Source organism: Mustela nigripes, chromosome 12, assembly GCF_022355385.1.
Source record: "Mustela nigripes isolate SB6536 chromosome 12, MUSNIG.SB6536, whole genome shotgun sequence".
Classification (NCBI taxonomy): Eukaryota; Metazoa; Chordata; class Mammalia; order Carnivora; family Mustelidae; genus Mustela; species Mustela nigripes.
The window spans coordinates 388,269-409,884 of NC_081568.1; the positions used below are offsets into that span (position 1 = coordinate 388,269).

The following is a 21,616-nucleotide window of genomic DNA, read 5'->3' on the forward strand; positions in this document are numbered from 1 at the left end:
TGGTATTTTGTTGAGGATTTTTGCATCTGTGCTCATGGGAGCTATTGGTCTATAGTTTTCTTGCATGTTAAAATAAGGCTGACATAGTATGAGTTAGGAAATATCCTCTCTGCTTCTGTCTTCTAGAAGAGATTACAGAGAATTGGTATAATTGTTTTCTTTAAATATTTGATAGAATTCACCAGTGAGCCATCTGGACTTGGTATTTTAGAGGGTTATTAATTATTGATTCAATGTCTTTAATATATATAAATCTAATCAGATTATCCATTTCTCCTTGTGTGAATTTCGATAGAATGTTTCCAGGAACTGGTCTGTTTCATTAGATTATCAAGTTGTGATAGGGTTGTTCATAGTTTTACTGTCCTGTTTGTGTTCATGGGATCTGTCATCACAATTCCTCTTTCATTTTTGATACTAGTAATTTGTGTCTTTTTGTTCTAATTAACCTGGCACGGAAGTTTTTCAATTTTACTTTTAAAGAACTAGCTTTTTTTTTTTTCCTATCTGTTGATTTCCTATTTTCAGTCTCACTGCTTGCTGCTCTAATTTTATTTCTTTTCTTCTGCTTACTTGGGATTTAATTTGCTCCTCCTTTTCTAAATTCCTAAGATGGAAGCTTGGAGCTTGAGTTATTGATTGTAGATTTTACTGTTTTCCTGATGTATGAATTACATTCTAAATAGTGATTTCACCAGATCCCGCAAGTGTGTTTTCATTTTCATTTAATTCAAAATAGTTGCACATTTCTCAGGAGATTTCTTCTTTGACTCGTGCGGTGTGTTATCCAGGAATTTGCTCTTTAATCTCCCGAGTATCTGGGATTTTCCAGTTCTCTTCCTGTTACTGATTACTAGGTTAATTGCACTGTGGCCGGAGAGCAGACACTCGACACATCCTCCTCTCTTCGGTGTGCTCATATGTGCCTGAGGGCTCCTGGTGTGACCTGTCAGCTCGAGGAGAGCGTGGAGTCTGCAGTCGTTGGGTGCAGTGGTCTGCAGGTGTCAGGACCTCCTTCGGACTGCTGGTGCCGTTGAGCTCAGCTGTGTCCTCACTGACTTTCTGCCCGCCGGGTCCATACAGGTCCCGGATGTTACCGTCTTCTTGGAGAACGGAGCCCCTGTCTCTATGTAACGCCTCTTTTATTCCTGAAAACATTCCTGATTTCAAGTCTGCTCCATCTGAAATTACTGTAGATACTGTTGCTTTCTTTTGAATAGTGTCAGCGCGATATATTTCTTTTTAATACTTTCCTCTTTTTTTAAAGATTTTATTTATTTGAGGGAGAGAGAGCGAGAGGACACGGATGAGAGCACAAGCAGAGAACTGGCGTGGGGAGAGGGAGAAGCAGACTTCCCCCTAAGCCGGGAACCCGATGTGGGGCTCAATGTCAGGACCCCAAGATCATGGCCTGAGCCGAAGGCAGCTGCTTAACCGAGTGAGCCACCCAGGCGCCCCTAACCCTTTACTTTTTACCCATATGTGTCTTTATATTTAAAATGGGTTTCTCGTGGGTGACTTGTAGGTGGAGCTTGATTTTGATCCATGTTGAATCTCTTTGCGTTGGAACGTCTAGACCATTGATGTTTAAAGGGTTATTGATAGGGTTGGATTTATGTCTGCCACGTTCATTTCTGTTTCCTCTGTTCCTGTTCTCGTCTTCCGCTCTGTTTCTTCCTTCTGTGGTTCTGAATGAGTGAGTTACACCGTCCCGTGTTCTCTCTGGTTAGCCTCTCAGTGGCACTTACATTCTCACTTTTCTTAGTGTTCACCCTAGAGTATGCAGTAGACTTGACAACTAATCCAAGTCCACTTCCAAATGCCGTCGCGCTGCTCCCTGGCAGTGGCAGTACCTCAACTCCCCAAACATTCCTCGTCCCCTCCCGTCCTCGCATTGCAGGCGTCGTCATCCGCTTCATGGACGCGTAAGCTGTGATCGTACCGGTCATATGTGGGTACCCGTGATCACATACATTGTTGCGGTCGTCTGTTGATCAGTTAAGAATAAGACAAAATAAAAATTTTTATTTTATTCCTTCTCAGTGCTCTTCCTTTCTCTGTAGATCTGTTTCTAGCCTGTATCATTCTTCTCTCTAGAGAACTTCTTTTAACGTTTCTTACGAGGCGTCTACTGGCATCACATTCCACTATCCGTTTATCTGAGAAAGTCTTCTTTTCTCCTTCCCTTTTTTTTTCTTTAAGGTTTTACTTACTTATTTGACAGAAGAGTCGAGAACAAGCGTAAGCGGGGGAGTGGAGCGGGAGAAGCAGGCTTCTCACCGAGCAGGGAGCCTGGTGTGGGGCTGGACCCCAGGACCTGGGGATCATGACCTGAGCCGAAGGCAGACGCTTCAGCGACGGAGCCCCCCAGGCGCCCTCTCAACTTTTGAAGGATAATCTTGCAGGGTACCAAATTCTAGGGTGGTAGCTTTTCTCTCAGCAACTTCAATACTTGGCTCTTGCATTGCTTGCGTGATTTCTGAGGGGGGTCTGATGTAATTCTTGTATTTGTTCCTCTACACATAAAGTGTTTTTTCCCTTTGGCTTATTCCAGCCTTTTTTTTTTTTCCATTTTCTTTTATTTCCTCCAGTTTGGTTAGGATCTTCCTTGATGCGGGTTTTGGGTGTTTGCTCTGGCGTCGCTCTCTGGGCTTCCTGGGTCTGTGACTTTAAATACTTTTTATGTTTCTTTTTCTCTTTCTGACGTTCTCATTAAGCATGTGTTATACCTTGTGGTTGTCCATCGTCCTTCAACTCTTGGGTGTTCTCTTGTGGGTTTTTCCAGTCTTCTTCTCTCCCTGTGTTTCGGTTTTGGACGATCGTGTTGAGCTGTCCTGAGGCCCAGAGATTCGTCCCTCGGCTGTGTCCAGGCCACTGACGAGCCCATCGGACACTTTCTTCATTTCTCTTATGGTGCGTGTGATCCCTGGCATTCCTTCTTCCGTCTTTGTTAGAATGTCATCTCTCTGCTTCAGTTTCCCCTGTCGTCTTGTGTACTGTCTGCTTTTTCCATTAGACCTCTTGACATCATCACTTGTCGTTGTTTTAAACTCTCGTCTGCTAACGCCGGCGTTCCTGCCGTACCTGAGTTCTGACACTTGCTCTTCCTGTTCACGATTGTTCGGCCACTTGGAGTCCCTTGGGACTCCAGATGCGTTTTAGGGTGTGTTTCTCTGCTCCGGCCAAAGACGCCCGCGGGATTTTGACATGTATCGCGCTGATTCTGTAGGTTGCTTTGGGAAGTACCGACGCTTGAGCAGTGTCAGGTCTTCCCGTCCATGAAGATGGGACGTGTTTCTATTTATTTAGGTCTTCTTTAATTTCCTCCAGCAGTCTTTTGTAGTTCACTTGTCCTTGATAGTCTCAAGACTGAACTGTCACAGAGTTCAGAACTCAGAGAGCCTCCTCCTGACCTGACGCAGCCTCGTGATCCAGAGGTGACTGGAAGACCCGAGAGACAGGAACGTGTCAGGTTTCTGTGGGCAGACCTAGAGAGAACCCAAGTCCCCTTCCCGTGGCGCTGGTCCGGAAAACTCTCAGAGGTAGAAAATAGTAAATAGTATCGATTTCTAGTAATAGTAGTAGTCCGATCAGATATATAGCACCAGCACTCATAGTGGGTGACTGAGTATTATCGTTGAAGAGCTCTTGTGCGCTGCCTGTGTTGGAAGTGAACGGCCCTTGGTGTTTGTCCGTCTCCGTGCTGAGGGCCGCCATTGGTAGGGAGGTCGTGTGCTAGAGCACCTCATGCTCAGTGTGGAGAGATTTTCACTTAAAGTGAAGACAGAATTTCAGAACGCCACACCCTTTAACTTCCTTGACACCTGGCATGTTGCGGATATGCTAGGAAGAGAACACACTAGCGGATGTCAGAACAGGGGCTTTCTGGACCTTTCGTTCTTGAGTGACCCTCCTGGGGTTCTGTGCCCTGTTCAGACGGCATGGTGACGTCACGTGACCTTCTTTTCGTGAGCGCTTGTCCTGTGGATGTCTTGCACTGACTTCTTTAATAGAGCACTGGGAGCCATTTTCTGCCGCACACCAGCTCCTTCCCGGAGACCCCGTGGCCATGCTGGGGCACTTGTCTTCCTTCACAGGGCTGCGTGCTCTGGTACGGGACTCTGGCTTGAGCGACAGCACTGAGTTTGCTTTTCCTTGCAGACCGTGCCACTCTAGGGCCCTGTGTGCTGACCCCTCGGCCAAGAAGTGCTTGGTCATGGACGCAGATGACGAGGCAGTCCTGAACCTCATTGCTGAGTGCGAGTGGGACTTGAGCAACCCTCCTGGGAGCACAAGTTCCAGCCAGAGGGAGCGAGAGGCCGACCTCCGTAGTTCTCAAGGTAGGCTGCTACTCCACCGCGAAGGCCCAGTGGGCCCAGCCTGTGCTGGGAGCTGGCCGTCTCTGGCCTCTTGATACACAGCTGTGCTTTCCAGAAAATGGACCTTTTCCTGGCGAATCCTCATGACGTCTCTGTGAACTTGAAAATACTAGTGGTTTGGATTCTAGAATCGTGACAGGTGATGTCACCGTAATTGAATATATAGTTCTGCATGTGTGGCTGTTCAAACGTCCTTCCTCGGGTAGACCACGATTTTACTTACAGGCAGACCCGGAAATTCAGAGTAGACGGGTGAAGTGTCCTGTGGTTGGTGACACTGGTGTCCGTCCCCACCGCGAGGGGTGTTCACTTGGCTTAAGAGACGTGTGGTGCTCAGCCGGCCCGGTTCAGGGCGTTAGACCCGACACGGACGTCGGGAGGTCTCTGCGGCATGCGGGCTTCTCTACAGGCTTTGCTCGGGGCCTCCCTTTTCCACCAGGCCTTGTGTATGTGCGCCAGCTCGTTCCTTCTGTTGCGAGTTTCTGAGAAATTTTCCTGAAGACAGCAGGCTAAGGCGTTAATTTGGGCTAGAATCCCAGGACTCCCCAGCTGACACAAGGACATCTGCCCAGTGGATGTCCTCGCCAGCTCATCGCGGTCAGTCTTTTCAGGTGTGGCCCTCCTGGGCGCGTGGTCGGGCCTCCTGGCCGTTCTCACGCACACTTCCCTGAAGACCGCTGGGGGGACGCTTCTGCTCCCATCTGTTCCCCTCCGGGTTTCTCTTCTTCGTCTTGGGTCAGAAGAGTTCTTTCTCTGTGGTTCTCTTCGTGCAAGGCCTTTCTCAGCTGTAAGTGCCGCAGCCTCCCCTTCTCCGGCCCGCCTTGTGTGTGCCCGACCGCGCTCGAAGAGAAGCGGCTCTCGCCATCCAGCTTGTGCATTCTGTTCTCTCTGTGGTTTGTGCTTTCTGGTGTGCGCTTGCTTTGCAGGAGATCTCCGTCTGCCCACGCCTGTGAAGAGGCTGCCTTCTCAGTCGGAAACTGTGGCACACCCGTTGATTCCGTTGACGAGCCTCTCTGCGTTCGGCCGGTGTTGGGTCGCTTGTCGCGTCTGCGTGCTGGCGTGGCGCCGACCTCCTCCCGCAGCCGCGCCGTCCGTGCTAAGGCCAGACGGGGCGAGTCCACCTGCACTGTCCCTTTTTCTTGTTTAGTTGGGTCCCGGATAGCTGTCACACGCTGTCAGAAGGTAAAGATGGAATTTCTGATGAAATAAAACTTCAAATGTTTTTTAATAAAATAGAATCCAGACATCTGTTGAGCCCTCTGTCAGCACAGCCTCAGTGTGGGGACTCCATCAGGGCGGGCCATGAGAAGAGGAAGGGCAGCTCTCGAGGCTGTGGTCCAGAAAAGAGGCTTCAGGACCAGTGCTGGGGGGAGCCGCCCCCGCAGTGTGGACAGCACGTGCACTTCACCCCACACCCGGGTGAGCAGTCCCGCGCTTCCAGCCCCTTCTCCTATAAGCCTTTGTAATTCCCAAATGCTAGATTTTTCCTCACTTTTTTGTTGTGCATGTTAAGGTACTTTCAGGTGGGTTGTCCGTGTGCGTGTGCATGTATGCACGCATGCACCCGGGCACACACGATCACCTTTTTCAGTGCAGGCACTGGTCGCTGCGGCCAGAGAACTCGGTCTGCTGAGGGCTGCGCTCTGCCTCCCTTACAGTTTCTGCAGACATGGAGGACTCGACCCTTTCTCAGAAGTCCAGTTTGTCAGCACAGAAGGGGTTAAATCCATTGCCCGCTCCTGGGAAGTGCAGAAAGCGAAGACCGCCTGGCAGGAGATCCCAGGCTCCCGCAGACCAGGAGGGCCTGAGACGCCTGCAGAGGCCGACCGTGTCGTCAAGCCCCGAGGAGACGCTGAGCCGGCAGAGTGGCTCGGAGGGCCGGAGCGAAAGGACCTTGTCTCCCTCAGAGGTGTCGGAGCCCGAGGACGAGGAGCCCTGCGGCAGGAGCAGCACCGGAGAGGTGAGCGCGGGAGCCGCACGGGACTGGGTGGTGAGGCGGGGCTGCTGTAGCCCTTCTGTGCTCCCCCGCCCACCCCTGCCCTCGCCGGCCCCCGCCGGAGAAGCTTGTGCACTGGTCTCCCTGCAGCACCGCGACGTCGTGGTCTGTCGCAGGTGTGCTTCTGGGCTCCATGGCCCCTCCCGCCGCCCTCGGCGCTTTGAGGCGAGAGTGTAGGCACAGGCAAGGGACGATTGTTCTGTGCTTGTCTCAGAGACGGAGTCCGTCCTCTTGGCCAGGGCGCCGTCAAGAGTCCTGGTGTGGCGGTGTCCTGCACGTGCATCCTGTGGTTTTCCAAAGGCCTCATCCTGCGTAAGGACGGAGAGTCCTTCCAGCCTCTCAGTGACCCAGAGCCACGTGGGCGCTGACTCGGCTGCTGTTGTCCCTGGGTTTGTTGGAGACGGAGGCACGAAGTGCTGGGAATTGGGGCCCCCCGTGGGCGGCACAGAGCAGACTGTGGCATGGCGGTCTGGCCCGTCACTGCTTTAGCAGACATGAGGAGCTGGCCTCCCGCGGGGTTGGTTAGGGGAGCGATTTTGCTTCCTGTGGTCGGTCCTGAGTTGCAAACAGGGAGAAAAATCAGGAGAGCCATCACTTAACTGATCGAGTTCTGGCCACGGGGCCGGTTGTTACAGGGGTCATGGTTTGGCCTCCTGGCTGGTTGCTGTAGGTCGAGCGTCAGAAGGCTGCTCTCCTAGAGGCTCTGGTCATGGCCCGTACGGTCATTCTCTCACTGTCTGGATTGAAGACTGGAAAGGAAGAAAAATGAGGCTCTCTTTGAGATAGGAACATGCCTGGGCCCTTCCCGTGCCCCAGAGGCCTGGCCTCCCACTCTGCCCAGTTCAGAGCTTCGCCCGGAGAACTCGTGCAGGTGCTGTGGGGACTTAGCGTTTGCAGGCGTCGTGGAGTCCTTTGCGGCCTCGTGGAGACCATCCTCACAGCCGGCACTGCCCTGAGCTCCTCAGGTGGCAAACGGAAGCTTGAGTGAGCGCATTGAGGATGCTGGCTCTGTCACCCGTGCCTGAGGACAAGTGTCCAGACGTGGCTTCCGAGGGAGGTGTTAGTGCCCTGTGCTCCCTGGGACACTCAGCCTTAGCTTTTTGGGCGAGGGCCAGGCTTTCGTGTCTTCATGCTGCCCCACCCCCCGTGGGACCTTGGGCAGAGCATGCTTGCCTGCTCGGCTCTTTCTGGGGGGCCTGGGGTGGGCGGTGGCGGCAGGCGTTGAGGAGCTGTCCCCGCTGGAGTGGCTTTACCTGCCTTGCCTCCTTGCCAGGTCTCTGCTCTTCGGAAGTTCCTCAAGTGGAAAAGCCCTCTGGAGGTTAGCTCACTGCAGAGCCCTAAGTGGGGCTCTCCCCAGCCTTCTGCTTGGACCTGCTTCCTGGGGACCTGGGACTAACCTGCGTCCCAGCTCTGGGACGGCCCAGAGACAGATGTGAGCTTCTGTGCCCTCCCTTGCCAAATCCCCAGACTCTTAGGAAGTGGGCAGCAGAGCAGAGGCTGTCCCCCTTTCTTTGATAATTTTTCTAAATTATCAAATTTAATAATTTATCTAAATTTCTAATTTATCTAAATAATTTCTGAAAGGAGGAAAAGCAAGAGATGAAGTGCACGCTGACATAGCCCTGGTGGGATGGGCCTGGATGGAGTTGTGATGGTCTCTCCTGGCAGCCCTTCTGCCCCCATCGTCCTGGCCTGACCACCATCTGGGCCAGCGTGTGACATCATTACATTCAGGGCTTTCCAGGTGCCCGTGGCTGTTGAGGCCGAGACTGGCTCTGATGGGTCTCCAGCCTCCAGGGGTCCCTGTGGAGTGGTTCGAGAGGGCCCAGAGCAGGCCATTGTGGGAGCTGACACAGCCTTAGAGCTTAAACCGTGATGTGGATTTCATGACCATCATCTCGGTATGACTCCTTCTCATGGACCCTTTAGTTCCTCCAGGAGCAGGGATGTCACTGGAGATGCACATCCTGTGCCACCTCGGCAGCTTGTGGCCTCTGGATGGCCCTGTGCCCCACCTGTCTGTGGGATGCGGGTGTCCGTGTGAGGCATGGAGGGCACCAAGAGGGCCTGGGTCTTTGCATCAGGCAGTAGCTCCTGGTCCAGGATCACGGCTCTCTCTCCATTGCAGGTGGTCCCCAAACTGTCCTCTGCTGTGCCGCCCGGGAAGAAGGCTGCGCTGGAGGTGGCACTTCTGGAGGCGCTCCTTGACCTGGTGGACAGGTACTGGAGCGGCTGCAAGTCCCTGCATGACAATGAGGTGTTCCGGGGTGAGTCGTGAAGGATGGTCCACGCAGACCCGCACTCGGGGCCCCTCCGGGCTGCATTCCATTTGCACCTGCCGGTCTTCTGCTGACTTCTCTCTGGGGCCCACACTCTGTTCGCTCCTCCCCGCTGGCTGTCACTGTCCGCACTGCACTGCACGGAGCATCTGGACAGCCTCCCACAAAAGCAACTGGTGGCTTCCGTGGGGTGCGGGACATGAGGGGTGTCGTACAGGCCTCTGGCTGTTGGTTTTCCCACCTGCTGGCACCCTGGGGTTTACGGAGATGCCCGGTCACCTGGTTTTGTTGGAGATGCTGTTCACAGATGTTTGACCCTTGTTGTTCTGTTTTATGGAAAGGTTTAGAAGGATCAAAAAGCTACCGCTATTTCTTTTGCACCCTCTGAACATGTGATTGTGTGCAGGGCCCTGGTTTGCTGAGTTTTCACTGGGAATGAGGCACGGGGGGTGGCCCCTTCCCAGGGAGGACTTGGCTTTGCTTCTGCCGGTGTCGGGTGCAGGAGCGCACTACGCACCCTTCGTCCGGAATGTGAGATGCCGCACCCTGGGGTGGCAGTTGTCTCTTTCTCCCACAGCCCAGGGTTCAGCCTTCAGCATCCCAGAGGGAGCAGGAGCTTGCCGACAGGTCTTTCCTGTCTGTAGACTGTGGGCCCTGCCCGGAGCTGAGCTGTCGTGGCCCTTTAGCTTCTCCTCCTGCAGTCAGGACTCCCCGAGGAGCTGGCGCCCGCGGCTCCTCGTCCCGTAAACTGCACCCTTTCTCCCGGTCGTGCAGCTGCCAGACTGGGTTTGGGGTCCAGGCCAGCAGCAGGCGGTGCGGTGGAAGAGAGCGCAGCAGGCCACTAGGTCATCCAGCCAAACTGTCCAGTCATGGCCTTCTCTTCAGGGACACCTTTGCTGTCAAATAAAACTTTTTTCCTGTCTCTCCACCTCCCATCCGTGATTGGACGAGTGGACATGCAGAGGCCTGAGTGAGGTGCTGTCACTGGTATGCGTGTGCCTTTGCCAGGCTCCTTGCTGGTCAGTGTTTCCAAGGCATGTAGTCTGTGTCATTCAAGATGTATGAACAGATCTCGTTTATGCTTCGTCCTTCCAACATAAACGCCGTCCAACATTTGGTTTTTACTCCTAGCTCAGGCAAGACATATTTTGTCCTCGGTGCAAGCATTTGCAACGACTCAGGATAGTTCAACAAGTGTGAGTGAAGAAATGAGCTTCCTTAAGCTGGAGAATAAGTCTCTGCAGAAGCGCCTTGCTGAGCAGCAGCGGTACCGCGCGAAGATGGGCGAGCTGGTGTCGGACCTCAGCGAGGCGCGGAAGCAGATGGTAAGGAAGCGCGCCTTCGTGTTACTTCCGTCTGTGCGTGTGTAGGGTAGGGGCACTGTTTTGACACCATGGATAAGAGGAACACTTCGGGGACGCCTGGGTGTATCAGCAGGTTGAGCCTCTGCCTTCAGCTCAGGTCATGATCCTGGGGTCCTGGGATCGAGCCCCGCATCGGGCTCTTTGCTCAGCGGGAAGCCTGCTTCCCCTCTCTCTCTGCCTGCTTATGATCTCTGTCAAATAAAAAAAAATCTTTTTAAAAGGTCGGGGGAGACGCTTCCCCTTAGCTGCCATCAGGCCGTAGCAGCAGGGCTCCCAGCCCCCTACCCCCAGGCACAGCCTCCTGCTGCCTCCCAAACCCTGCACAAACGGGGTGTGAAGATCACAGCTAGCCCCGCCTCTCCTGTGTGAGAGGCCGCGTCGGGGTGAGAGCACAGATGAAGCTGGGCTTGAGGTAGAGATTTTGTGGCCCCAGTGCTCACTGGCCCAGGCTGCCTAGACCACTGGTGAGAAAGGTTCCAGTTAGGTGGGTGATCCTGGGGTCCCTGACGTGGTCCTGCCTGCACCAGCCCGCACAGGCCCCGTGATGTGCTCTTGGACCTGAGGAACTTCCTCCACCAGGTGGTGCCCAAGGGCTGCCAGCGCCGGCACAGCCAAGCCTCCTAGCTGGGCAGGGCTGTCCCTGTCCTTCCTGACCTCAGGATAAGACTGTTATGTCTCAATGCCGTGTTAAAAAAATGGAAAGATCTCGAACAACCTAATTTTATGCCTCGAGGAACTGGAAAAAGAAAAGCGAACTAAACCCCAAAGTTAGCAGGAGGTAGGAAGGAAATTGTAAGCATCAGAGCAGAGACAAATCAAATAGAGAATTAGAGAAATAATGGGGGAGAAAAACTAAGTTGAGCTTTTGAAAAAAATACACAAAATCCACAAGCCCTTAGCTGGACTAAGAAAAAAAAGACTTAGAGTCACAAACGAAAGAGGAGACATCACAGGGGACGCCTCAGAAGTAGAGAGGGTCATAGGGAGTGTTACGGGCGCTTGTAAAGGGAGCACACTGGGCAGCCTAGGAAAAAATGGGTAAATTCCTAGAGACTACATCCTGCCAAGACCACATCAAGAAAATGAAGGGTGCACCCGGGTGGCTCAGTTGGCTAAGAGTCGGACTCTTGATTCTGGCTCAGGTCATGATCTCAGGGTCATGAGGTCAAGCCCCATGTTGGGCTCCATTTGGGATTCTCTCTGTCCCTCGGCCTCTTCCCACTGCTCCTGTGTGTGCACCACTACCCACCCCCCAAAGAAGAAGAAGGAAAGTCTGAACAGACCAATAACAAGAAAGGAAATTGAGCAATAATAAAAAACCTCCCAAAAAAAGAAGAGCCCAGAACCAAATGGCTTCACGGCATAATGCTACTGCATATTTCAGGAAAAGTTAATACTCTTTCATAAACGCTTCCCGAAGACGGAAGTAGAGGGAACACTTCCATATCCATTTACGAAGCCAGCATCACCCTGAAAGCAAAAAAGGAAAAACCCCACAAGAAATAGAGGCTAATATCTCTGATGAACATAGTTTAATATGTTCCACAATAAAGTACTAGGAAATCAAATTCAAGAACACATCAAAAAAAGTATATACTACTACCAAGTGGGATTTCCTCCTGGAGCGCAAGGTGGGTTCAAAATGCTCTTTAATGCAGCACATAAACAGAGGGAAGGAGCAGAACTCTACAGTCGTCTCAATAGAAGGGGAAAAGCATTCGACAAAGCTCATTCCATCCATGGTAAAAAGTTTCAAGAAAATAGGTAGATAAGAAGGTTTCCTCAACACCCTAAAGGCCACGTAAGACAAGGCCACAGCTATCCTGTGATCGGTGGGGGAAAGCCAAACCTTGCTTTCTGAGCTGAGAGCCACCACTGGACGCACACAAGCACTCCTGTGGGGCCAGCTCAGCCCAGCCCTGGCGGTGGTAGCAAGAGCACGCCGGAGAGGGAGAAGGAGGATCATCTGTTTGCGGAGGACAGGATTGCGTGTGTAAAAAGATCTTTTTAGTTTTGAAGATTTTATTTATTTGACAGACAGAGATCATAAGTAGGCAGAGACGGGAAGCAGGGAGCCTGACGTGGGGCTCGATCCCAGGACCCTGAGATCAGGACCTGAGCCAAAGGCAGAGCCTTAACCTGCTGAGCCATGCAGGCTCATATAAAAAATCTGTATTAAAAAAATCTTAAAGCCTCACAACAACAACCACAAAAATGCCTTAGAACTAATAAATGTAGTGACGTTACAGGACACAACATCATGGGGATCAGTTGTTTCTTTATGCCAACAATTTATCTGAAAAGAAAACAACCCTATTTATGATAGCATCAAAAAGAATAACGGACTTAGGAACACATTTAACCAAGGAGGTTAGAGATTCTAGCGCTGAGGACTGTGAGCCGCGGATGAAACGGGTCAAGGACACAGACGGAAGAACATCCCATGTCCGTAGATTGGACAATCAATAGTGTTCGAAAGCCCACACTACTGCAGGTAAGCTACAGATTCAGTGCGATCCCCATAAAGATTCCAGTGGCTTTTTTTGCAGAAATTAAAAAGAAATGTAAAATTTAAATAACTATTTCTCTTAGAATTTGCATTCTCCTTTTTCTATTTTTGTGAAAGGTCTCCAGTGGCCAAAGTGGTCTCTAAAAAAAAAAAAAACAAAGTTGGAGATCTCCAACTCCCTCATTTCAAATTCTTTTATGAAGGAAGCTCTGGTAAGGAAGCCAGCATGGTACTGGCGTCAAAACAGACAGGTGGATGACGGAACCGAAATCACCCCATAGATCACTGGGTACCAAGATACACAGCGGGAGAGGACAGTTTCCTCAGTAAGTGGTGCTGGGGACACTGGGCCCTTAGCACCATCCACAGACGTCAACTCAGAATGGATTAAAGATTTAAATGTAAGACTTGAAAGTATAGAATTTCTAGGGGAAAAAAAAAACTCCACAAAGGCTCCTTGATAGGGTCTTGGCGATGATTTTTTTAATTTGACACCAAAAGTACAGGCAGGAAACGCAACGATGCTTTAACAGGTGAGGGTCCGTCAGAGGAGCCTTTGCCCAGCAGAGGAAGGTGTCCCCCACCTGAAACGGCGGCCTGCGGGCTGGGAGGTGTTGCGGAGGGGCTGCGCCCTGGCTGCGGGGACTGACTAGGTCCAGGGCCGTAGCTGCCCGTGCCGGAGCGGGTCTGCGAGTTTGCCGTGACAGTAGCTTCGCGGTGCCGTCCTCACCGGGAGAACTGCTTGCTGTGCACGCAAAGGGACGGTCACCCACCTGACCGTGTGGATGCGGCCGGTGCCCGCGCGTCTCCGGCAGCTTTTGTTTCGCAGTCTGTTGGGCCTCGTGCCAGACCGTCGGGGCTGAGGTCTCGTGTGTGCGATCTGTTTGGTGGGCTCCTCCTTTAAAATGTCAGTTCTGGCCGGTTGTGTCCTGTGGGCTGGGACGTCCCCGCCAGCCAGGTCTGAGCGTCCGCTGAGCCTCAGGGCGCTGCCCAGCTGGTGACCCCGGAGTGAGGCCCCTTGGCAGCAGCACGTACTACCCGCCGCTCGTGTGGTTGGGAGTCCCAGCGCTGCCAGGCTGTGCGTGCGACTCGGGCTCTAGCCGTCCCGGGGCCGAGGGGATGGCGGGCCCTTTTGGAGGCTCGATGGAGGCAGGCGACCCCCGAGGCTCACACGCAGGCAGCCTTAGCTCTGCGCACGGGGCCTCTCTTCAGGCCGCTGGCTGCCGGTCAGAGCCCGAGAGCACCGCTCCCGAGAAGGACGGGTCATCGCTGGTGCGTGCTGTGAGGGATAGGGTCTGGTGGGCCCACCCACGTGAGGGGAGCACCTTCGGGCCGTCTCGGGAGCCGCCCGCCCCAGCCTTTGCGACGGCCGTGTCTGCGGAAGGCGGGAGTGGGAACAGCCGCAGGGTTGCTGCGGTCCGTGCCTCCGGCACGTCTGAGGCTGTATGTATTTTATGACAACGGCCACCTCAGAGATCCCCCCACAAAGCCTTGCTTTTACAGAAAAAGATGAAAAGTGAAAACAGTGAAGTGATCTCGGCGGCCTCACCTGGTCTGTAGACACGCGGCGCGCTCTCACACACCCGAGTGGTGAGCGCGTGTAGAACGGACCGGAGCCCCGTGACCTTGTCCCATAATTGCTGTGCAGAACGCCGTTTTCGTGGGCAGTACTGTCCCGTGGAACACAGCATGGCCTGTTTTTTTTTTTCTATTTTTTTTTTTTAAGATTTTATTTATTTATTTGTCAGAGAGCGAGTGAGAGCAAGCACAGGCAGACAGAGTGGAAGGCAGAGTCAGAGAGAGAAGCAGGCTCCCTGCGGAGCAAGGAGCCCGATGTGGGACTCGATCCCAGGACTCTGGGATCATGACCTGAGCCGAAGGCAGCTGCTTAACCCACTGAGCCACCCAGGCGTCCCACAGCATGGCCTGTTAACCATGAAAACAAAACACGGCTTTGGGTTTGGCACAGATGTGTGGGTTACCCCCCGTTGCCCTTACGGGGCTGAGTTTGAGACCGGCGGAATCCGGGCAGACAGGCCCCAGGTGTCTGCTCCGGGTGGTGCAGTGTGACATGGAGGACGAGGCTCCTTGCCTCCGGCGGGGACCGTGAACCCCCGGGCTGCCCCCGAGCCCTGTTCCATGCCCGTCTGAGAGCCGCCTGGGACACCATCGGGAGCTGCTCCTCGCGGGTTCTGAAGGGCCCGTTGCCAATCTTGCTGTCCTGCTTGCTGTGAAGACGCAGGTTCTGCGGTCGCGTCTCCTCCGGTCCTGATGTCCAGGGGACCGGCCTTAGTGGAGGCCTTGCTCCTGAGCCTTCCCGGCGTGGCTCCTGGCCGTGGTGCGGTGCATGCTGGAGTGTGATGGGTCCGTGCTCCTGCCCAGCCTCTGCGGAGACCTTCATCAGGCCCAGGCCCCAGCCCCTGCCCTCTAGGAACTCAGCACATTCTGGGGAGACCGGCCATGAGACTCAGCTGGCCGGGCAGAGTGTGTGTGCACACAGAGGGGCCGGTGCACGGGGTGGGCTCTCAGCCGGGAGAAAGAGCGTCGCAGTTTCCTGAAAACAAGGGACCCTGTCACCTGAGACTGAGACGCTCGCTCCCCTAGTGGGGATATGCCTGCTGGTTTCTGGGCAAGTGGAGACGCCCCCTGCTCTGGGCAGCAGGTGGCTTTGGGGGCCTGTGTCCCACCAGCTCTCACAGTGGTCTCCGTGACCTTCCCTCCCCTTCAGTCTCCGTGGCGTGCTGGGCATCGCCACCACCTCCGAGGGTGGGAAAGGCAGCCGCTGTCGGCAGCTCCCGCCTGTGCTGAGGACGGCAGGTAGGATCCCATGGGCTTGCGTGCTGAGGACAAGAGCAGAACGGGGCTCCTGCGGGGAGGTGCCTGCCTTGGGGAGCACAGAGCCCTGGGATCTGCCTGTGCTTTTGCCCAAGAAGTGAGCCTAGCAGGACTGCGCAGGGCTGGTGTGCCGCCGGGCTCTTGCTCCTGCTCCTTGAGCCGGGACGGGGAGCCGGGCTGTGGTGGCCACGGGACCTTCCTAGAGGAGCCCGGGCTCCAGCAGCACATCTCCCTCACCAGAGAAGCTGGGCACACAGCATGCCCCCGAGGGACCTGTGTCCCCTCTGAGCAACACTGCTGCTCAGCCGGGGGCCACTGATTTCTGTTGTTCACGTTGTGGTTTATCGGTTATGATACGCAGAGGCAAATGGATGTCTGGGGGTCTCAAAAGGTTTCCCTTGATTTTGTGTGTGCGTTTCACTGAATCTGACTCCTCAGTTTCAAGTGGGCTGTTCTGTGTCCTTAGGATGACTTGAGACAACGTTTAGACAAATCTTTGGAGGAGAATAGCAGCTTGAAGGCTCTTTTGTTCAGCCTGAAAAAAGAAGCAAAAAACACAGACGCCACCACTACGTTAAACGTGCAGATCACCGGTGAGTCTGTAGTTCCCTCGCTAGGTTATTTGGTGGGAGGTGTGCGCCCACACCCTCGCTGATAGACTGCATCCACAGCTGCACGACTCAGAACTCGGGTCCAGCAGGTGCTGGGAAGTGCGGCTAGACCCTCTGGCTCCCAAGAGCTGCTCCCGCAGGCCCCGAGCAGGGGCTCCCCCGAGCCTCCAGAGTGGGCCACGGGGGCGGTGGTGTGGCCGACGTGGGGGCCCCCGCCTGCCGCTCAGGGTACCGAGGGCCACACCTCTGCCGCCTGGCCCTCCGAGCACAGCAGTGGTTCTCTGTGGCCACTGCTCCCGCCAGGCCCACGCCACTTCCCCTCCACTGTCTTCACTTCTGTTCCGACGTTTCTCCCACGGAGGGCGCGGAGGTTCCGACTCCGGGGTGTCGAGCGAGGAGCTGCTGGTGTGCGTCTTCTGCGAGCCCGTCTGGCTGTGAACCGCACGGTCCCTCGGACGCTTTCTCTTCCCTGAGGACCGGCTGCTGAGTGGTGTCTGGTTCTTACCTCCCAGGGTCCGAGAACTGCTCATGAAGGGCCTCAGGGCAGGTCTCACCAGGCGTCCCGCTGGGCTCGGTCACAGGGGCGTAGCCGCGAACTGGACCATCACCCGGGCTGGTCGTCTTGGCGACACGTCCGATTCCGTGCTCCTGTCGCGCTCTCCAGGGTTGGGTTGGGCACCGGATTTTTTTTTTTTTAATATTTTATTTATTTGTTTGATAGTGAGAAAGAGAGAGAGCGAGTGAGCACACACACAAGTAGGGGGAGCAGCAGGCAGAGGGAGAAGCAGGCCTTCTGCTGAGTAGGGAGCCTGATGCGGGGCTTGGTCCCAGGACCCTGGAATCATGACCTGAGCCGAAGGTACACACTTAACGACTGAGCCACCCAGGCGCCCCTGGGCAACGGATTTTTTGTCGCCTTTGCTCTAACTTTCAAGCAGACGCTTCTCCCTTCTCGCTGCTCTCTGGCTCCTGGGCTCCCCCTCGCTCGGCCGAGAGCCCAGGCCTCGCGCAGGCAGCTCTGCTCCTCTCCGGCGCTCGCTGCGCGGACTCGCTCTTCAGCTCGTTCTGAAGCCGCCCTCCCTGGTGTCGTGTCCGGGTGTGGCTTCTGCACTGCGAGGACAGCCACTCTGTGCGGGGTCTGGCCTCTGCAGCTGGCCCGCTGGCGCGACTCGCCGTCCACGCTTCCAGGAGCGGCTCAGGCGGGGCTGCGACCCACGCCCAGGCCGTCCAGCCGCCCGCTTCTCTCGGCGACCCAACCTGCCCGAGCCGGGCCCCTCACCAGCCTGTCCTCTGCAGCACAAGCCTCTCCTGGGGGCACTGGACGGGTCAGCCTCAAGGGGTCTGGGTGGCAGGGAGCCCCTGGTGTGACTTCTTAGAGGAGGCCGAGCCCCTTCCGTGTCGGCCACGGGTCCCTGGTTGCCCAGCAGGGGTTTCTTCTAAAAATGGGGGACCCTTCGTGGCTGCCCCATCGCTGACCGCCCCTCCCCTCCCACAGATGCGGCCGTCATGCCAGGCTGGCAGCGGTCTCATGCCTCGGTCTTGAGACTGCCTCACCCAGGGGCAGGAGCGTGGCCTACGTGGCTCTGGTTCTGTCATCGAGTTGCTCTTGTGTTGGCCTGGGGGCGGGGCGCCCTGGGGGATGCCGAAAGCACGCCCTCACTGCCGTCCCCCAGAATCCCGTGGCCCTGTGCTAGAGGTGCCGGCGGGAGAGAGGCCGAGGACGGGGGCCTCGTCCTAGCACTTTTAGGGCTCCTGGCCTCTGCCCTTGGAGCTGCCAGTGTCCTTGCTGTTCCTCCGCCGCACCTCCCGCTCTGGCTCTCCTGGACTCTGGTGTAGTTTCCTGCGCATTTATTTGGATCCTGGTTTTGGATTTCACAGCCAATAAAGAATAGATTTCTTTCCCTGTTGAGCTGGAAACTCAGAGACAGAAGTCATGTGGTTGGAATTCAGACACGCTGTGTCACTGATGCACGTGAGACCAGAGTACACATCACAGACAGGTGGCCACTGCAGGCCGCTTGTTGCTTGTCCCCAAAGCTGCAGGCCCTCCCCTCGGGCGGAGCCCGCTGCCTGGTGGAAGAGAGGGGCTGGAGGCCCTTTCCTGCTGGGATCGGGTCCCGGAGTGGGGGTCCAGCTGGCACCAGACCCACGTCTGCCCCTACTCCGTGCCCTCCATAGGACACTTGGTTCCCCAGGGATCTGGAGGGCAGAGGCCCACCGTTGTCTTGGAGCGGCTCACACGAACAGACCTTTTCCAAGCGGCACCGTTTTTCTCGCACCCTTGATCCGGCTTCAACTCCGGAGCCGCTGTAGGTTTCAGAACCTGCGGCTGAAGCTCGCTCAGACGTTCCGGCTTTTCTTCCAGGACTGCAGACGAGCGTGAAGAGGCTGTCCGGCGAGATCGTGGAGCTGAAGCAGCATCTGGAGCACTACGACAAGGTCCAGGAGCTCACGCAGATGCTGCAGGAGAGCCACAGGTGCCCGCGCGGGGGGTGCGGCTGGAGGCAGGGCCAGCCCTGGGCGCGGTGGGGCTCGGAGGAGCCCGGCGGGTATCAGTGTGGGTGGGGTTCTGGGCCGTGTGGGTCTCTGCATTGACTGGGAACTTCCTGACCTTCCACTTCTTAAGGAAAAGCGAGTCCCCTTGTTGCCACAGTGTTCTGGGAGGTGTGACCGTGAAGTGTGGCCAGGAGAGCTGAGGGGCACAGGAGGCTTGGGGAGATCCCCGGATGTCCTGGCCTGCCCAGAGTGGTTCTTGTCGGTCCCAGAACATGGAGACTCGCTCTTGAGCCCCGGTTGTGTGCTGCATGGGGAGAAAGCTGCTGGTGGTGTGGGGATGGTCGAGGCAGAACCCCAGATTTATTCAGAGAGTCGTGGGCCGGGCAGCGGGCGGAGGCTGGTGCAGGGAACAGGTGTGCCGCTGGGTGCGGTGGGGTGAGGACAGGCCGTCTGCACTCCGCGCCCGTGCGGAGCCTGAGCCCGACGCACCCCAGCTCTCCCTCCTCCGGCTGAGGCCACCACGCCTCCCCCAGGCTTGAGTGTAGGGTGGCCATTGGTGGAGCCAGGCCGTAACCTCTCAAGGAGCCAGCCCAGGTTACAGAGGGGAAGGGGCTTCCGAGAGTAGAGCCGCAGCAGAGAGAAGGGAAGGGTGGCCGTCACGGCTGCAGGGAGGGGACAGTCGAGGCAGAGTCGCTCCTAGAACCGGACGGCCCCCAGCTGCGCTGTGGTGGGCTCCCCGTGGACGGAGCCGGCGGGCCAGGGACTGTTTCCTGGTGCCTCCACAGGACGTCTGTCCGTGGGGGTGAGCGTCTGTGGGAAGACGGTCCCTTGTCCCTGCTCACCGGGGCCGAGGGGGTATGTACAGTGCCGCTTCCTTCCTAAGGTGCTTGTCGCGGTAGAAGTGGCTGAAAGCACCACAAGCCCAAGACTGAGTGACACTGTGACACGTTGAATGAGTAGGCCCCTTTACACTGGGCAGGAGCTACAGATACGCCAGACCAGGGTCTGTCTCTGGAGTTAGAACGTTGTTTGCTGACTTGACAGACTCGGGCAGTTTTCTCCCGGACAGGCGTGGCCGCAGTGGCGGGGCGGTCCCCCATCGTGGGCTCTGTTCCTCCACATGGCTCAGGGGCCCCGGGGGCCCGGGGGCAGGGGTGCGGGTCAGACCCGGCGCCACCCTTGCCAGAGGGCACGAGCCCGTAGGAGGAGGCAGGGGGGTATCCACAGCGCGGACCGTGCCTGGCCAGGTGAGCGAGGACGCTGCCGGCCGGGGTGGGGTGGGGGCAGCGGGCCAGACTTGGGGAGGGGCTCAGGTGACGTCCCCACCCCCGTGCTTTCCTCCAGCTCCCTGGTCAGCACCAATGAGCACCTCCTGCAGGAGCTGAGCCGGGTGCGGGCGCAGCATGAGGTCGAGGTGGAGCAGCTGCACTGGAGCTACCAGGAGCTCAAGAAGACGCTGGCCCTGTTCCCGCACGGCCGCATCGGCCGCTAGCCCCGGCGCTGCGTGCGCCCTGCCCCGCCCGGCACAGCGGGGCCGCCGGTGCACCCGGTGTGCTTGCTGGCGAGGGCCGGCTCTCCTGCTCGTCGTCACCTTGTGCGTGGAGACTATTCGGGACCCATCGCTCAGTTTTCTGACACGTCCGAAGTCAGGATGGGTCGGTCTGTGGCGGAGTCCGCCCGCGGCCGTGCGTGGTGTGGCCTCTGCAAAGGCCGGCGACCGGGGGTGTCGCTCCCCACACTCCAGCGGCTGCTCACATTTCCTGAAGCACAGCTGATTGTACCCAAAAAGATAATCTAAGCCCTTCACATGTTTTGAGACAAGAAACACTGATATATTTTGAGATCAACATTATTCATTTTTCATAAAATACTTGGAGATAAAGAAAACACCGTATTTTTCTCCCTGACGTAAAAGGGAATGGTGTCTGATGACTAAGTGATTCTGCGTGACACGCGGCCCTTGTTTAATAAACGAATAGATTGTTTTAAAAAGTGGCTTTTTATAAATTATAACTTTTTCTCATTGAATCCTTTCCTAAAATAAGCCAGGCACCAAGTGCAGGAACAAATACGTTCCAAGACGTAATAAAAGGGACACTTAGAGGCCAGGGAAACAGGAGCAGTTCTGTTTGCCGACACGAACGTCCCACACAGAAGTATCTCTGTCGGCCTCTCCCGCCCCGTGTTGCTCTCTTGCTGATGGTGCATTTCAGAAAATTAGAGCGGAACAGGGCAAAATATTAGCTTTTTAGTTTGGAAGCTTCATATCTTGTGTAAATAAATACTTGCTTTCTTTGGTAAAACAGAGTAGTTTTTTAAAATAGTGCTTAGCTCTCCTAGGAAGAAGAGTGGGCAGGCCTAGAAGTTCGTGCTCGGTGGTGGCCACGCGTGCATCAGGCTCTGCTGCTGGGGCTTGGGGGGTCCCGCGTGTCCCTTGGGAAGGGACCTCCTCGGCCCCCACCCTGTCTGGTCCTGGCCGTGTCCTTCAGCGCCGGTTTCCGTAACTCAGCAGGGAAATACGGCGCACCAGCTGTGGTTTCGTGTGGGGTGGGCTTCTGTCATTTTCAGATCTTTTTTAAATTTAAAAGATTTTAGTATTAATCTATTTTAAGGTTAATTATGTTTCTCTTGTTTGAGTTTCATTGAGCTTCTTAGACCTGTGAGTTCATTTTCACCAAATATGGAGAAGTTTTGGCCACCATTTCTCTACAATTGTTATTTGGCCCAGCCTCCCTCCCGGGACCCCAGTGACACTCAGCCAGACACTTGTGGAGTCCTCACGCATCCCCGGACTCAGGTCTTGTTTTCCATCTTTGGTTCCTGGCTTCAATTTGGGTCGTCTCTACTGCCCTAAGCTGCATTTAGACCTGTAAATCTAGTGGATTTCTAATTCCAGAAATTAGGAATGTTTTTAGTTCTCAAATTTCACTTGGTTCTTTCCTATTAACTTTCTACGTCCTGTTACATTCAGGTGTCACCTCACTCCTGCCTTCACTGCAGGTGACTGCGGATGGCTCCTGCCGCCGCGGGTCGTGCTGGTGCTCCGCCCTGTTGGCAGCGTGATAGTGTCTGTGGGTCCGTGTCTTCAGCACTTTGCTGTGCTCGTTCTCAGGGTGTGTGACCTGTGGTGCTTCTGTAGATGGCCTT

At 55.4% G+C, this 21,616-nt stretch overlaps 1 protein-coding gene across 5 annotated transcripts in view; it reads left to right on the top strand.

Moving 5' to 3' along the window:
* CEP72 (centrosomal protein 72) overlaps nucleotides 1-20,718 on the top strand; it is a 31,925-nt gene extending 11,207 nt beyond the window's left edge. For 2 of the 5 annotated variants that reach the window (XM_059416802.1, XM_059416803.1), the window contains exons 5-12: nucleotides 4,162-4,340; nucleotides 5,616-5,798; nucleotides 6,038-6,339; nucleotides 8,504-8,642; nucleotides 9,786-9,979; nucleotides 15,829-15,955; nucleotides 18,339-18,450; nucleotides 19,814-20,716. In XM_059416802.1, coding sequence (XP_059272785.1) covers nucleotides 4,162-4,340; nucleotides 5,616-5,798; nucleotides 6,038-6,339; nucleotides 8,504-8,642; nucleotides 9,786-9,979; nucleotides 15,829-15,955; nucleotides 18,339-18,450; nucleotides 19,814-19,961 — 1,384 coding nt within the window. In that variant the 3' untranslated portion in view covers nucleotides 19,962-20,716. Of the gene's footprint in view, nucleotides 1-4,161; nucleotides 4,341-5,615; nucleotides 5,799-6,037; nucleotides 6,340-8,503; nucleotides 8,643-9,785; nucleotides 9,980-15,828; nucleotides 15,956-18,338; nucleotides 18,451-19,813 lie in introns of all 5 variants that reach the window. The other 3 variants (XM_059416804.1, XM_059416806.1, XM_059416805.1) reach the window with 3 other exon arrangements.
* The last annotated feature ends 898 nt before the right edge of the window (nucleotides 20,719-21,616 follow it).